The sequence below is a fragment of the Colobus angolensis genome, unplaced genomic scaffold (genome assembly GCF_000951035.1).
Source record: "Colobus angolensis palliatus isolate OR3802 unplaced genomic scaffold, Cang.pa_1.0 Scaffold227, whole genome shotgun sequence".
NCBI lineage: Eukaryota > Metazoa > Chordata > Mammalia > Primates > Cercopithecidae > Colobus > Colobus angolensis.
Window position 1 is genome coordinate 1,314,032 of NW_012115455.1, and position 15,091 is coordinate 1,329,122.

Sequence of the window (15,091 nt, forward strand, 5' to 3'; positions counted from 1 at the left end):
GGCCACCTCGGCATCCCAAAGAGCTGGGATTACAGGCGTGAGCCACTGCACCAGGCCAACTGCTTAAATTTTAATAGATTATCTTTGGCAAGTCATTTAAGTTCTCTGGACTTGTGTTTATTCCAAGGGTATTGAAACTAGAAAATCTCTATCAGTATCCTCCAAACTTGAATGTCTGAAAGCCTAAAAATAGCATTCTTTTAAATTGTTACTTTAAAAGTTGGTAGAAATTTTACAAATAGAAACATAAAATGCATTATATGCCTTCTACCCCTAGAAAGCCGCTCAATTTATTTTTACCACTGGAAAAATAATCTAGCTATCATATCAGTGGCCACTCTTTAATTCAGTATTTTATTAGTCCTGGGTCTGCTGCAAATAAACATAGGGCATAGGAAGATGTGGGTCACCAGAATTATAGTTTTTCCAGAGTCAATCTCAGCTAAGTGGCATCATCAATCCAAATAAATTTCTCATATCAATCTTAAACAAGGCTCAGAAATAAGTGCATTGATCTATTTGGCTCACTGTAGACTTGTATTTATTTTACCCTCTGAAAATACCAACAAAAAATATCTAAAACACTGTATTTTAATAATATACTAGAAGTCTTGCATTATTTGCTGACAATAGTAAATAGTTTTCCAATTTTTAATTTTATTAAAATACAATGGAATAATAATGGTGTTGCATGAGGTCAAAATTAGAGATATTTTAACAGAGAAAATACAATTTTTTTACTAGTCAATCAGTATTTTTGAGACCCCTTTGCATGCAAAGTAGTGTATCTAGAATGCTTTTAATTAATCATATATATATAATTTTAAACTATGAATATACAGAACATTTGAAGACCTGTTTTATCTTGGCTGTCTAGCATTCCTAAAATACATAATATTTTCTTTTGGATTCTCTGTCACAAAATATTTTAATGTTAATGTCTTTAATCTGTAGATTTTCATATCTTCCTGGGTCATTTTCAACTGGTTACTAAATAGACATGTTACAGTTCCTGTAAATTTTGGGAGCGGTAGTAGGCATGCTTAATAGCCAGGTAAAATAAGGGAATCCTGGCAATCAATTTTCCTAGTCATTAATAAAAAGAGAAACAAGCCAAAGTAACTTTAGAAAAGAGTAGTCCAGTAAAAAGTCTCAGTTTGATAATTACACAAAAATAACCTTTTTACTCTGCAATAATTTATCAATTTTAGAAAAATATATTGTAAAAGTAGCAAATTCTACAGAACATATGTAGAGTGTGATATGCTGAGTAAATATTTGGGCAAAAGGAAATAAGTATATACAAGTTTGACTCAATTTGAAGAAGTTTGATGGAGTGGTTGAGAAAGAAAGGAAAAATCAAGCTTGCTTGTGTCATATGAGTGGTACAATCTAAATTGTATAGTATAACAGGACGGAAGAATTTCTTAGGGCTAAAATGTGAAGAAGGCTTTTGTCAAAGAGGTGATATTTGGATTGGGTCTAAAGAGTTTAGTAAACATTTGATAGGTGCAGATATATGGGGCTGAAGTCAGAGGTAATAATATTGCAAAGGCAAAGCGCCTGAACAGGTTTGCTAATGTAAAGGACTGCTCTGGTTAATGGTTAGAAGGAAGAACATGAAGAGATGGGGGATTGGGGTCAAGAAACAGAAGGATGTTTCACACTTAGAAGATGTTCTTTTGCATGCATGACTATTTTTTCAGTTTAATAAGATATAAATCACAGTTGCAACACGTTAGCCTTCAAGAAGGAAAACCCAGCCAAAAAAGAAAATTGCTGACAAATTTAAGAGGAGTTTTAGAGCTCACTGATCTGCACATTTTGCTTTTCTTCAAATCTCTAAGCTTTACCTTCCAAGGCTCCTCAAGATAATTTGTTTCAACCCACTTGGACTAGGCACTATGTTCCCTGAACAAGTACAAACTTTTCCTGCCTCTGCATTTGCTATAATGTAACAGTCTGCCGAACTGTTCACAGGCAAGCCAAATTCCACTCCCTCAATCAAACCCTTTGCCAAATTACCTTAGTCCTAAAAGATCCTTCCCTCCTGTTTTATTATTGAATTTAGATTGCACCATTCAGATAATACAATCAGCTTTGATTTGTAAATAGGTATGCATCTGTTTGCTCAATCCTACAAAATTATAAAATTCCTTAAAGACAGAAGCTGTGTAATGCAACTTTGCATGCTACAGGGTTTCACATTTTCATAAGCTAGTCTACAAAAACAAAATCCGACTCACAAAATAATGCTAAATAAGAATTTGTTGAATGGATGCATTCCACGGCTGACAAATTTTCATTCCCTTCATTTTTCTCCTTATCCTTATGAGGCAATCCTTATATTAAAATCAATTTTTATGCTTATCTTCTAACTGTTGGAGAATAAAATGATTGAAACATATCTAGGTTCACCCAGGAATACTTTTACCATAAGGGCAAAATGTGACATCAGGAACATCTAGGGATTATCCGAATAACTGTGGACCAAGGAAGCAATTTAAATGTCTTTCTGATTTACTTACTTGAATTGGAATGCAGTATGAAGTTGGGGGAAGGAAACTGAGCAGCAGTCACGCAGGCTTATTCTACCTGATCTATTTAATTCCACACTATCAGTGCTGGGGAAGAATGGGCAATAATAATAATAATAATATAAAAATGTAACAAAATAAAAATAATATAATAAAACAATAGTAAATATAATTATAATGGGTTATTCTGTTAGGCTGTATTTCTGCTTGAAGGGATGGTTTGGTACTCTGTAGCAGGTACAGTGTTTATCTCTTTATCTCTTAAACTGATTATTCCAAATTTTTTAACCTACATGAACACAAATGAATTCTTCCTAAAGTAACTGTTCAAAAGGTTAACTTTCTTTTTTGATTAACCCTCCAGGATAAGGATTTGAGTTGTTGTTTGGGAGCACTTTTATACACAACCACATCAAGGCGCCTCTGAGAAAGGGCGGTGGGGAATTAGATCCTCTATTTTAATCATATTTATTCCAAAGTAATTTATTCATCAATCTCCACCTCAACCCTGAAACCTTTAGGTCTCAGAAACTGACACTGAAAGGCACCTATAAGCCTCTCTTACAGTCGAAAGTCACCTAAATATGGCTGGGATTAGAGTGACGCTATGGAGACATTCTCCTTTGGCAAAAATTTTAAAGGGCCACCTAGAAACTCAGTAATGAAGATACTTAATATTTTTAGACAATCTTTTTAAATATAAAAATTCTTGCAAAAAATGTCTATGATTTTAAGTTTTTTCAAAAATTTAAATAAAGACAGGATCCTACCCTACACTTGCGTGACTCACCTCACTCGCCTCATCCTAGTCTCCTGGGTTTTTGTCACAAGCTTAAATTTTGTGCCTGAGGTGAGTACCTCAATCGCCTTATGCTAGTCTAGGTTCTGAGTCCTAAACACTTTCGTGGATAGCACCCTCTTGTGTCCTTTCACTAAATGCAACCTTCAGATTAAAAATCTATTCTCAGGGCTATTCCTTTGGATAGACCTCTGCTATTACACATTTCCCTCGGAGTCCCACTGAATTCTTCGTATACCCGCTCCAAGTGGGATAACGGTATAGCTCCCAGTTTTGTCGCTACTCTCCACCTGCGGAAAACACGCCATTTTGGCACCCTCTCCTTGCCAGCACCACAGTTCTGCTTTGGGAGGATGTTCCCACACCAGAGAAACATCTCCACTCTTTTGCACTTTCTGAATGAATGTTCCTGTCGGTTCAACACCATCCCACCGAAGGAGGCAGGGAAAGACCGGAGCCCAGACTCAACTGGTCTTAAAAGCACTTTCCCCGCTAGGAATAGGGAAGGGTGGCGGGTTTGGAGACTGTGAAGAAAGCAACTGTTGTGGCTTTCGTCTGTCATTATAACATAACATAAAAAAAAAAAAAAAAAAAAAAACTAATCAAGACAGCTCTGGCTTTCCTGCCGTTCTTATCCCTGATCACTTAGCCCTTGCTAAGTTCGCGTGCTCCTCCACTACACCAGCGGTTAGAGCCGACAGGGAACTAGGGCTTCGGGCAAGTTCGCGGGCCACACCCCTCAAAGCCGGCTGCCTCTCTTTATTGGCGTGAGAACCTGTCACTCCAATGTGGCTCCCACTCCGGTTAACCATTCACGTAGTTTGGTTGCGTCTTGGCGTGTTTAATGTTGCCAATAACGAGGGATTTTTTTTTTTTTTTTTTTTTTAAGAGGCGAGTACAGGTCGTGCTGCAATTAGTTCATTGAAAACTCATTTGCTCTTGGAGCAGTCAGGCAGTGACTGCCTTCGGCTTTTTTTCTGCTGACTAAGATCTCCTATAGAGAGCTACAACAATGCCCAAAAGAAAGGTAAGTGAGATGGAAAGACAGACGGGGAATTAGCTGCTGAGTTACCTATTTCCTAATAGGAAGAATTTATTTATTTGTTTGTTTGGTTTTTTTTTTTTTAAAGCTTTTTGGCTTCTTCCATTTTGTGATGTAATGAAACGGAAAGGGGGAGAAGGGCAAAGAGCAGTCGGTGTAAGGTTTAGGATGGTGTTGCATGCAACTGGTAGTTCACTTTTGGAGTGTTTTGTTTAAGGGGAGAATCTCTTGAAAGGTGTCTCCATGCTGAATTACAAACAGCCATAGCGCTGTGCTGTCGCTTCCTACCCCAACCCCCTTCCTCCGCTTACCCTATTGGAGAACACTTCTCCCAACCACACTTCAGTATCCTCCTCTGCCACCGGCTTTTCTTGGGGAACCGTCCCGTCTGGGGAACGAAAGCCATGTCTTTCTCCTGTATTTGCCTTTGTTCTTCCCGTTTTCTTTTTTCTTTTTTTTTTTTTTTTTCTTCCCTCCTCCACTTCTTGTCAGGCCAGATGGCTATGCAATGGTAATCCTGTGCCATTAGGCGGCGCAGACTTCAAACTGTCCTAGAGAACAGAGATTCACCGCTGTAATTAAAAACTTCAGGGGTGAGAAAGCTGGACCTTCCCTAGCTCTTTAGCTAAAGATGGGAAGATTATAAGGAAACAGCGTCGGATAAACTTGCTGATGTTGGGGTAGCATGAATTTGTTGACTTTAGTAATGCAAAATTGATCTGAGCCTTTCGAACTCCACAGGTCTTCTGCAAACCCTCACTTCACAATTCCTGGCTCCTTTCAGACAGGAAACAAGTTCACCCTCGGCGTTTTGTTTTGTTTTGTTTTGTTTTTTTCTTAGTCCCCTAGAAGTGAAATCGAACGCTGTTTCATTGCTTGGTAAAACCGTAAAACACTGTGCTAACTTAAGACATTATGATTGTTTCTGGATTATTCCTATAAACAAGCCCACCTTCCTTATTCCTAAAACATAGAAATAATACTGAAATTCCTCCGTGCTCTGTGATTGTATGAATCGTGCAATAGCTTAATAATTCTCAGGCTAAAGGGCTGCTCAGATATGGAAAGCAACTGTTTCTAATCACCATCCCCCCTTCCTGAGATTCCCGCCACTGTGCTTTTCTATACTTGTGCAGTAGGTCTTGCTGTTTTGCAGAGCTGACAGCAACCTTAAAGCAGGTAGTGGCGGGAAGTTTTAAAATCGGCGGCCAGTGTCTTAGAATAAAGCATTGACTTTGTCGCAAAGAGGTCTACCCCACAAAACACTGTGGGGGCTGTAATTCTTGCATGCAAATCTTGGAAAGAATAGTCCAGAGTCAGAGGAGAGGTTAAGATAGGTACAATTGCATGGCAAACATAAGGCAAGAAAGGGAAATTGCATGAAGCTCCGCCTTCATTTGACCCACTCCCACATTTCTGGCTTTTACATTATCTAAAGCAGGTGGATTTCAAAATTACAGAGGTTTACTTTCAGGAGATGCAATTTACACAAAAGGATGAAATTAACTATCAATTGTGTAAAAGTATGTCTTGTGCATGCAGTTGCATCTTGGCGCACATTAGTAAAACAGTAGTATGTAGCATGGTTCCTAAGAAACAACACGTGTCTACTTGAGCAGGAACCCAGGAGAAAGTAATAAGCAATTATATTGAAATTTGTAATCCGCAGGCAGTGTTTTCTGATTTATGTGTTTATATCAATGACCTTATTTCTGTGTGGTTTTCTCCTCTGTGTAGGCTGCAGGTCAAGGTGATATGAGGCAGGAGGTGAGTTTCTTTAGTCTTAGCATCTATTAGGAAATACCACTCGTTTTATAAACTTGACACACATAAGCAGCTAAAAAATAGATGCTGGTTGGTATATTTGTACAATATGAGTACCAATATGGTATGCCAGTGAACTCTCTCAAAAATATATATCTGAATTTCAGAAGATAGGACTTTTTTTAAATTGCCATTCAAAATAAAAGAAAAGGCTTTGCACTTTTTTTTTTAATAGAAATGATGGTAAGGAAATATTCTTGACAATAGAGATGTGCTAATATTTTATTTGGGTGTTTTGTAGGTTAGACTATCATTTTGGCGTGTGTACTTTACAGGCTTACATGTTGCTTATTTTAGAAAGTTGAGGCTCTAAACGTTCACGTATGTGAAACATTTCTTAACGTACTATATATAAGTTTTTGTTGTTGTATTCAATATATATTGTTCTAACTCTTAGAGTATGCCGTCTTCTATATGTCCTACCAAGCGAGAATCATTGTTGTGTGACAATTATATTAAAGAAACCTCTCAGTTTACCTTTATGGCCTTAAAAATGTTTTGGTCAATGCATATTATTAATTTTAATCTAATTAATGCACAATAAAAATATACTGAGTGTGAAAAATATATATAGTAAGTATTAAAAACTGCAAGCTTCTTGGAATTTAAGACCTTATTGTGCTTGTTCAGATGTAGAGAGAACTTCTTCCTTTTAAGCAAAATAATTGCTTTGTCATTTGGCAAGAAAAGGCTATATTTTCATTTCTAAATGTGCTCCTTGTTACTAGCTACTGTGTTAATTTAGCCTAGCCACTTAAGCTTAATTTGGGACTTTATCTTTAGTATATAAAGTGTTCAGAGGAAGGAAAAATCAAAACTTATATTTCTCTTGTATTTTCTAACCAAATTCACAATTGCTTCCTTAATGACAATATTTATGTATTGTTACACCAAATATTTTGACCTCAATAAAAATAATTATAGCTTTTTGTATCCATAATTCACTTAACAGATTTTTGTTTTTAACTTATAGCCAAAGAGAAGATCTGCCAGATTGTCTGCTGTAAGTAATCTTTTCAAAAAGTAGCCCATGTATTATGAAATGTCATTTTAAAATTTAGGGAATCCTATAAAATTCAATACACGATTTATTTTTGAAGTTTTAAGAAAAATTGTTACACCAAGGAAATGTGTTTTTTTTTTTTTTCTAATGCTCATTTATTTTAATTCAGAGGTTGGATTTCCTTTTTAACGTTCTTTCTTCAAATGTGATTGTTTTCCTTTTCTTTTCCTTTCCCACAACTTGATGCAGATGCTTGTGCCCTTTACACCAGAGGTAACGCCCAAAAGAACATCAAGTTCAAGGGTAAATATTCAACTTAGAATATTGAAATAAATTTGCTTTTTTTAAAAAAATAATTTTTGAAATGGCATACAGCTGATCATTTTACTTTGCTTATATTTTGTTCTGTTAGTAATATATTATATTCTTTCATATGATACATGTACACCCCTTGGGTGGGGAATATTTGGTCCTGTTTTATGATTGTCCACAGTGTTTTGACATTTTCATTCGGTGGAGACAAAACAATTTCAATTGGATAGGCCCATTAAATGTAGATGCCTTTGCTATCATATAGTGACAATACTATTTCCCTGGGAAAACAAAAGGTGAAAACAGTAGTAACCCCAAAGTTGTGCTTTGTAATAAAAGTAGTAACTAACATTTGATAATATTTTACAGTTGGCAAAGTATATATAAGATTATATATAATTATTTACATAATATATATGTGAGATGTATTTGCATATGTTAATTTCAAATGGAAACAGTTGGTTTTGTATAGACTTATATACTCTGGTGTTGTGGCTAAAGGCATGTAGAATAGATACAATCTCAATATTTAGTTTACTGTTAATTGCTTAATACATAAGAATATTGGTTGAATTCCTGAAATCATAAAAGGTTAAAGCTATGAGAAACATTAGAGAGCATCTAATCCTATCACTTTGTAGTTGAAGAAAACATAAACTGTCATCATGCTCATAAATGAAATCCTTTGTTAAAAAATTTTGCTAAACTTAGGGCAATTGAAGTTTTAGTAATAATTGATATATTTAATGGTGACAAAAGAAGGTATTTTTTCTTCATTTTACTTTTCAAGTCCACTATTATGTCAGGATAAATATTCAACTTTTAAGTTTTTAAAACAGTAAATACAGCGTATTTTCTTTTAAAAGGAAAGTAATTCCAGACGTGGTGGCTCACGCCTGTAATCTGAGTACTTTGGAAGGTCGAGGTAGACAGATTGCTTGAACACAGGAGTTTGAGACCAGCCTGGGCAAAATAGTGAATCATCGTCACTACAGAAAATACAAAAGTTAGCCGGGCATGCCTGTAGTCCCAGCAGCTTGGGAGGCTGTTGTGGGAGGATTGCTTGAGCCTGGGAGGAGGAGGATGCATTGAGCAAAGATTGCCTCACTCCAGCCTGGGCGACAGAGGGAGTCCCTGTCTCAAAAAAAAAAGAGAGAGAAAAGAAGAAAAGAAAAGAAAAAAAGGAAAGGAAAGGAAAGGAAAGGAGGAAGGAAGGAAGGAAGGAAGGAAGGAAGGAAGGAAGGAAGGAAGGAAGGAAGGAAAGAAAGGGAAAGGAAAGAAAAAAAAAGAAAAGAAAAGAAAAGGAAAGGAAAGAAAAGAAAAGAAAAGGGCTAGACTAAAACATATACTATGTAACCATAGACTTTACCCTCCTTGGCTGTTTCTCATGTGTTAAAAGAGTAATAACTTATATCTATATTATAAGTTACAGTTTCTAAAGCTTTTTTTTTTTCATGTGTTTTCTCATTTTTTCCTGATAATATCCCTGTGAGGTGGGTGGTATTAGTCTCTTTTTATATTTGAAAATAACAGCCTCAAAGATACTTATGCCTTTGCTCAAGATCACATCACATAAGTGGCAGATCTAGAATTCAAACACAGGTTTTCTGGCCCCTCAATCCAGTGGTCTTTCTATTACATACACAGGTAGGCAAAAATTTTTCTTGGTAAAGTCGTCATGAATCAGGGCATTCCAAACTTGTAGATACAAAGATTGAAACACATCACCATAAGGTCTTTTAAAAATATATCTAAATTGATGTTCTCACTAACAGCATTTCTCTTAATTATTACCAATGGAGGCTTAACAAGCAACAAAACCCTGTTCCTTATTAATTAGACTTGACAAAAATAAACTGACCCTCTCTGGTCAGAGGGAACTAATTGATCAGTCTAACTTGATGCCAGCAGTTTGTCCTTGGCAGCAACTAGTCAGCATTCTAACTGGTTGCCTCTCATCTATATCACTCAACTTAAAAGAAAATTTATTTTATTTGTATCAAGGGAACATTGTACATTTTTAATGCTGTTTTAGGCTTACAATGAAACTTACAATGAAGGTATTATATGATAATTTTATTGATATCAGGTTTATATGTGATACTTTAAAGCATTTGCATAAATTATTACAATAGCTGGTAAAATAATTGTGACCATTTAATCAACACAACAGTTAAACTGTATATTTACTTTTATTGTTTCATATTGCTTGGCAGAAAATGAAGACAAAAAGTGATATGATGGAAGAAAACATAGATAAAAGTGCCCAAGCAGTTGCTGAAACCAAGCAAGAAGCAGTTGTTGAAGAAGACTACAATGAAAATGCTAAAAATGGAGAAGCCAAAATTACAGAGGTATCTTCTAATGTTAAGAGTTTTATCTATTTGAAAGTTTAACAATGGGTACAACTGAAAGAAATCCTATTTGCCTTTTAGTTTACAAGTTGGAAAAAATTAAGTGAGCCGTGGTTCAATAGTATAATGGTATCTAAGGGGAAAATAAAATTAACTTAAGATATGAGAATTTAGAGGGACCAGTAGTGCAAGCAGTGGCTTAGCATTGCTGCTACTAGAACAATGCCAATGATTATGACTTAGTACTAACATAACCACCTTCTTATTAAATACAGGCCAATCTTTATTCATTTTATCAGCACACAGGCTATTTGTAAATCCTTTTTCCAGCATTTATGACTCTTTTATTTCCTCTGTAGATGACAAAGCAAATCATTATATAAATGTTTTTAACCTTATTTTGCATATTTAATGCATACAGCATTTTTAGGTATTGTAATGAAACACTGAAAATGGGATGTAGTCACCAAATCTATAAACCAAACATATGCAAATATGGAAAATCTTTTGTAAGTTATCTTATAATATCTGGTATAGTACTTTTCAAGTAATTTTTACATAAAAAACAAATATCATTATTATAGAAACAAAATATGTTATTTTTCCAAGGACTATATTTTGTTTACATGCATAGTCCTCATTAGGAATTGCTGATATAGAATAAATACATGTCATCCTTTAAGTATTTACTTTGTGATTCATATTTGAAATGAAAATTATTTATGTTTATTTATTTATTGTTTCAAATATCTATTTGTAGATATTTCTGTGGACATATTTTAGTTAATCTCATTTCTTAGAATGTTTTCTCATAATGTGATATTTAGCAGGCTTCTTTCACAGGAAAATTACTTTCTTTAAAAGAAGTATTAGTCTTTCTGTGAAATAGATGTAATCCAGTGTAAATATTTAGGGGAAATGGTTCTAAATTTACTAACAGTATCTTTTTTTTTTTTTTTTTTTTTTTTTCACCATGCATACAGGCGCCAGCTTCTGAAAAAGAAATTATGGAAGTAAAAGAAGAAAATACTGAAGATGCCACAGAAAAGGGAGGAGAAAAGAAAGAAGCAGTAGCAGCAGAAGTAAAAAATGAAAAAGAAGATCAGAAAGAAGATGAAGAAGATCAAAACAAAGAAGAGAAAGGGGAAGCTGGAAAAGAAGACAAGGATGAAAAAGGGAACGAAGATGGAAAAGAGGATAAAAATGGAAATGAGAAAGGAAAAGATGGAAAAGAGGAAGATGCAAAAGAGAAAGAAGATGGAAAAAAAGGTGAAGACGGAAAAGGAAATGGAGAAGATGGAAAAGAGAAAGGAGAAGATGAAAAAGAGGAAGAAGATAGAAAAGAAACAGGAGATGGAAAAGCGAATGAAGATGGAAAAGAGAAGGGAGATAAAAAGGAAGAGAAAGATGTAAAAGTCAAAGAAGATGAAAAAGAGAGAGAAGATGGAAAAGAAGATGAAGGTGGAAATGAGGAAGAAGCTGGAAAAGAGAAAGAAGATGAAAAAGAAGAAGAAGGAAAAGAGAAAGATGAGATCAAAGAAGAAGATGGAAAAATAGAGGAACCGCAGAGTATTGTTTAAAACTGCCCTATATAGTTTCATAATTTGTTAACGTGTACCTTCATGTTGTAAAGTTAATAGAGATAAATATTTTTATCAAAAATTTTATAAACACAGTCTTTCTTTAGCATTGATTTAATTTCAGAACATCTTCATATTGATTATTAGCCATGAAGTTTCTAACATGAAACATTTATCTATAAATTTTGTGATTATAGTAGTGGAATATATAGAAAAAAATATGCTTTCAACTTTGCGAGTGAATTTCGTGTTGTGTAAGTTATGTGTCAAATCTTTGAATTTTAATTTTACTCTTTTATATATGTGATAATTTCATAAAGTGAGGGATCCCAAAAAAAGAGTTGCATCCAACGTTCTTGTTCTCTAGGATGCTTTTATAAAGAAGGTGAACTATTTTCATGTAATGCTAAGAGTTAAACTTATCTTTCCCAAATATAACTTTATTATTAGCTTGGGAAAAGTGAAATTGTATTCACATTTTTAAAATAAATACATATGTTTATTTCAGAAGGGCAGTTTTGATTATATGTGAATGCACAAATTTTACTGGATTTATCTTAATAAAAAGACTCTGACGATGATTGTGTTTTGTTATATCTTCAAAAATGTGGCTAGTGAAATATTATGCTTAATTTTTTTCTATTGTAGTTTTCATGAAAATATTTAAATATTCACTGACATAAAATTAATATAACATAAAATTCACCATTTTAATTATAATAAAAATAATAAAGTATGTAATTCAGTGGTTGTCAGTATATTAACAATGTTGTGTCCACTGTTTAATTCCAGAGCATTTTTATCACCCAAATCAGAAACAAAGCACCAGTTAGCAGTCTCTCCCCATTTTCCCCCAACTTATCCCCCACCTTCCATCCCTTGGCAACCGCTAATCTGCCTTCTGTCTTTATGGATTTGTCTATTCTGAACATTTAATATCAATGTAATCACACAATATGTGTATGGCCTTTGGTGTCTGGCTTCTTTAACTTAGCAAAACGTTTTCAGGTCAATCCACGTTCTAATTTGTATCATTACAGCAGGTCTCAATTTTGTTCAATGCTGTTTGGTTGTAATGTTGATGAGAAAATAGATTCCCAGCCGGGGCCACTGTTTGTGGAGTTGGCAAGTTCTTGCCATGTCTTCATGAGTTTTCTGCAGGTATTTCAGTTTCCTCGTCCACCCCAAAGAAGTGCTTGGGTTAATTAGCATGCCTAATGATCCCAGTATGAGTGTGTGTGTGTGTGTGTGTGTTCCCTGTGATGGACTGGAGTCCTGTCTAGGATGGGTTCCCGCTTTGCCTTCTGAGCTGCTGAAATAGGCTGCAGCGATCCACTACTGTAAACTGGAATAAGCATGTAAATAATTATCTTGTTCTTATTAATTGTTCTTAATTGTATGAATAGCTTATATTTATTTCAGTGTTTAACATTAGAAGTATTTTAGCCTTTATTTAGAAGTCTGGTGATGCTGTGACCAGAAATATTTGGTAGGAACTTAACTCTTATCTATTTCAATTAGCCTATTGATAAAATTGGTTTCCTTATGTGTCGCTTAACTTAAAATTACAGTTTCTAAAAACCTGTCAACGATGTTAAGTGAGGACTTACTGTACTCTATTTGTTCTAATGGCTGAATAATATTCTGTTAATATACCACATTATGTTTGTTGATGGATATTTGGGTTTTCTCCATGTTTTTCCAATTATAAATAATAATGCTGTGAACATTTATGTGCAAGTTTTCTTTTTGTGGTTGTATGTTCTCATTTCTTCTAAATATATATCTAGGAGTGAAACTGTTGGATTTTATAATAGTTCTATGCATAAATTTTTGAGGAACTTTTGGACTTTTCCAAAGTGGCTTCAGCATTTTGTATTTCTACTAGAAATTTATGAGTGTTCTAATTTATCCACGTCCTTGCTAACACTTATTGCATGTTTTTTGTTATAGCCATTCTAGTGGAGTGATTTGGAAGTGATGCAAATCATCTGATCTTGATTTGCATTTCTCTAATGATGTTGAGCATCTTCTCATGTGCTTGTTGGCCATTGTATATCTTCTTTGGAGAAATGTCTATGCAAATCATTTTCCATTATTTAATTGGGTTGTCTCTTTAGTCTTGAGTTCTAAGATATGTATATCTTTTACATACAAGTCCCTTGTCAGATATATGATTTGCAATATTTTTCTACTATTCTATGGTTTTCGTTTTCTTGATAGTGTCCTTTGATACACAAATTTTTAATTTTTATGATCATTTATTTTTTTCTTTTATAGCTTATGTTTTTGGTGGTATATCTAAGAATCTTGTCAAACCCTGCGTTACTAAGATGTACATATATGTTTTCTTCTAAGAGTTGTATACTTTTTTCTCATACATTTAGGTCTTTGTTACATTTTGTGTTAATTTTTGTATATGAAGTGAAGTAGGGATCAATTTTCACTCATTTACATTTGGCTATCCATTTGCCCAAGTATCATTTATTGAAAAATTCTTTCCCCATTCAATAGCCTTGGCACCTGTGTCAAAATCAAAAAACCATAGACGTATGGGTTTATTTCTGGACCCTGGATTTTGCAACGTTGACCTATGTCAATCTTTATGTCAGTACCAACATTTTGATTACTGTAGTATTAGAGTAAGTTTGACATCAGAAGTGTCAGTTCTCCAACTTTGCTCATTATTTTGGGTCCCCTGCAATTCCACACAAATTTTAGGATTCTCTTGTGCATTTCTGCAAAAACAAGGCAGGAAGCACTTGGTATTTTTATTGGGATTGCAATTAATATGCAGATAAATTTGGAGAATATAGCCATTTTAACAATACTAAATCCTCCAATCCATGAACACACTATATCTTTCCATTTATTTAGGTTCTCTTTAATTTCTTTCAGCAATAATTTGTATTTTTTTGGTGTACAAGATTCCCACCACTTCCTTGGCTACATTTATTCCTATTAATCTTTGCTGGTGTAAGTGAAATTCTTAATTTCCATTTTGGATCATTCATTGGGAGGGTGTAGAAATACAACTGGTTTTTGTATATAATCTTGTATTCTGCAATTTGGCTGAACTTATTTATTAGCTGTAATAGGCATTTCGTGGAATTTTCAAGGTTTTCTATTTTATGATTATGACATCTGTGGAGATAGTTTTACTTCTTCTGGTCCAATTTTGATGACTTCATTTTTCTTACCTAATTGTCCTGGCTTTAAAAAGACTTCACAATATTAAGAATATAGAAGGAAATACGCAAAATACAAGAGGTCTAACTTTCTAAACACAGACCTCTGACTCTACTTTTTCCAGGGCTGGCAAGTCTTTTACCATTTTACACCCTTTCTCAAACTTTGTACAATGCTACAGTTATCAAAACCAACCCCAAAGATCAGGTTGAACTTCTACGCAACTTGCTTGGATCCCCTACTTGATAGCCAGATTGTGCAAACACAGGGAATGGATTCATATAATTTTCAACAGAGAAACTAGTCTCTTAAACACCTTGACCTCATTCATTATCAATGCAAAATGAAAATAACAATCTTGGGGGGGCGGAGCAAGATGGCCGAATAGGAACAGCTCCAGTCTCCAACTCCCAGCGCGAAGGACACAGAAGACCGGTGATTTCTGCATTTT

At 34.5% G+C, this 15,091-nt stretch overlaps 1 protein-coding gene across 3 annotated transcripts in view; it reads left to right on the forward strand.

Moving 5' to 3' along the window:
• HMGN5 (high mobility group nucleosome binding domain 5) overlaps positions 1 to 12,032 on the forward strand; it is an 86,739-nt gene extending 74,707 nt beyond the window's left edge. For 2 of the 3 annotated variants that reach the window (XM_011944119.1, XM_011944120.1), the window contains 6 exons: positions 4,226 to 4,363; positions 6,116 to 6,145; positions 7,176 to 7,205; positions 7,455 to 7,508; positions 9,734 to 9,871; positions 10,855 to 12,032. In XM_011944119.1, the coding sequence (XP_011799509.1) occupies positions 4,349 to 4,363; positions 6,116 to 6,145; positions 7,176 to 7,205; positions 7,455 to 7,508; positions 9,734 to 9,871; positions 10,855 to 11,451 (864 nt within the window). In that variant the 5' untranslated portion in view covers positions 4,226 to 4,348 and the 3' untranslated portion in view covers positions 11,452 to 12,032. Of the gene's footprint in view, positions 1 to 4,205; positions 4,364 to 6,115; positions 6,146 to 7,154; positions 7,206 to 7,454; positions 7,509 to 9,733; positions 9,872 to 10,854 lie in introns of those variants that run through there. The other variant, XM_011944121.1, reaches the window with a different exon arrangement.
• The last annotated feature ends 3,059 nt before the right edge of the window (positions 12,033 to 15,091 follow it).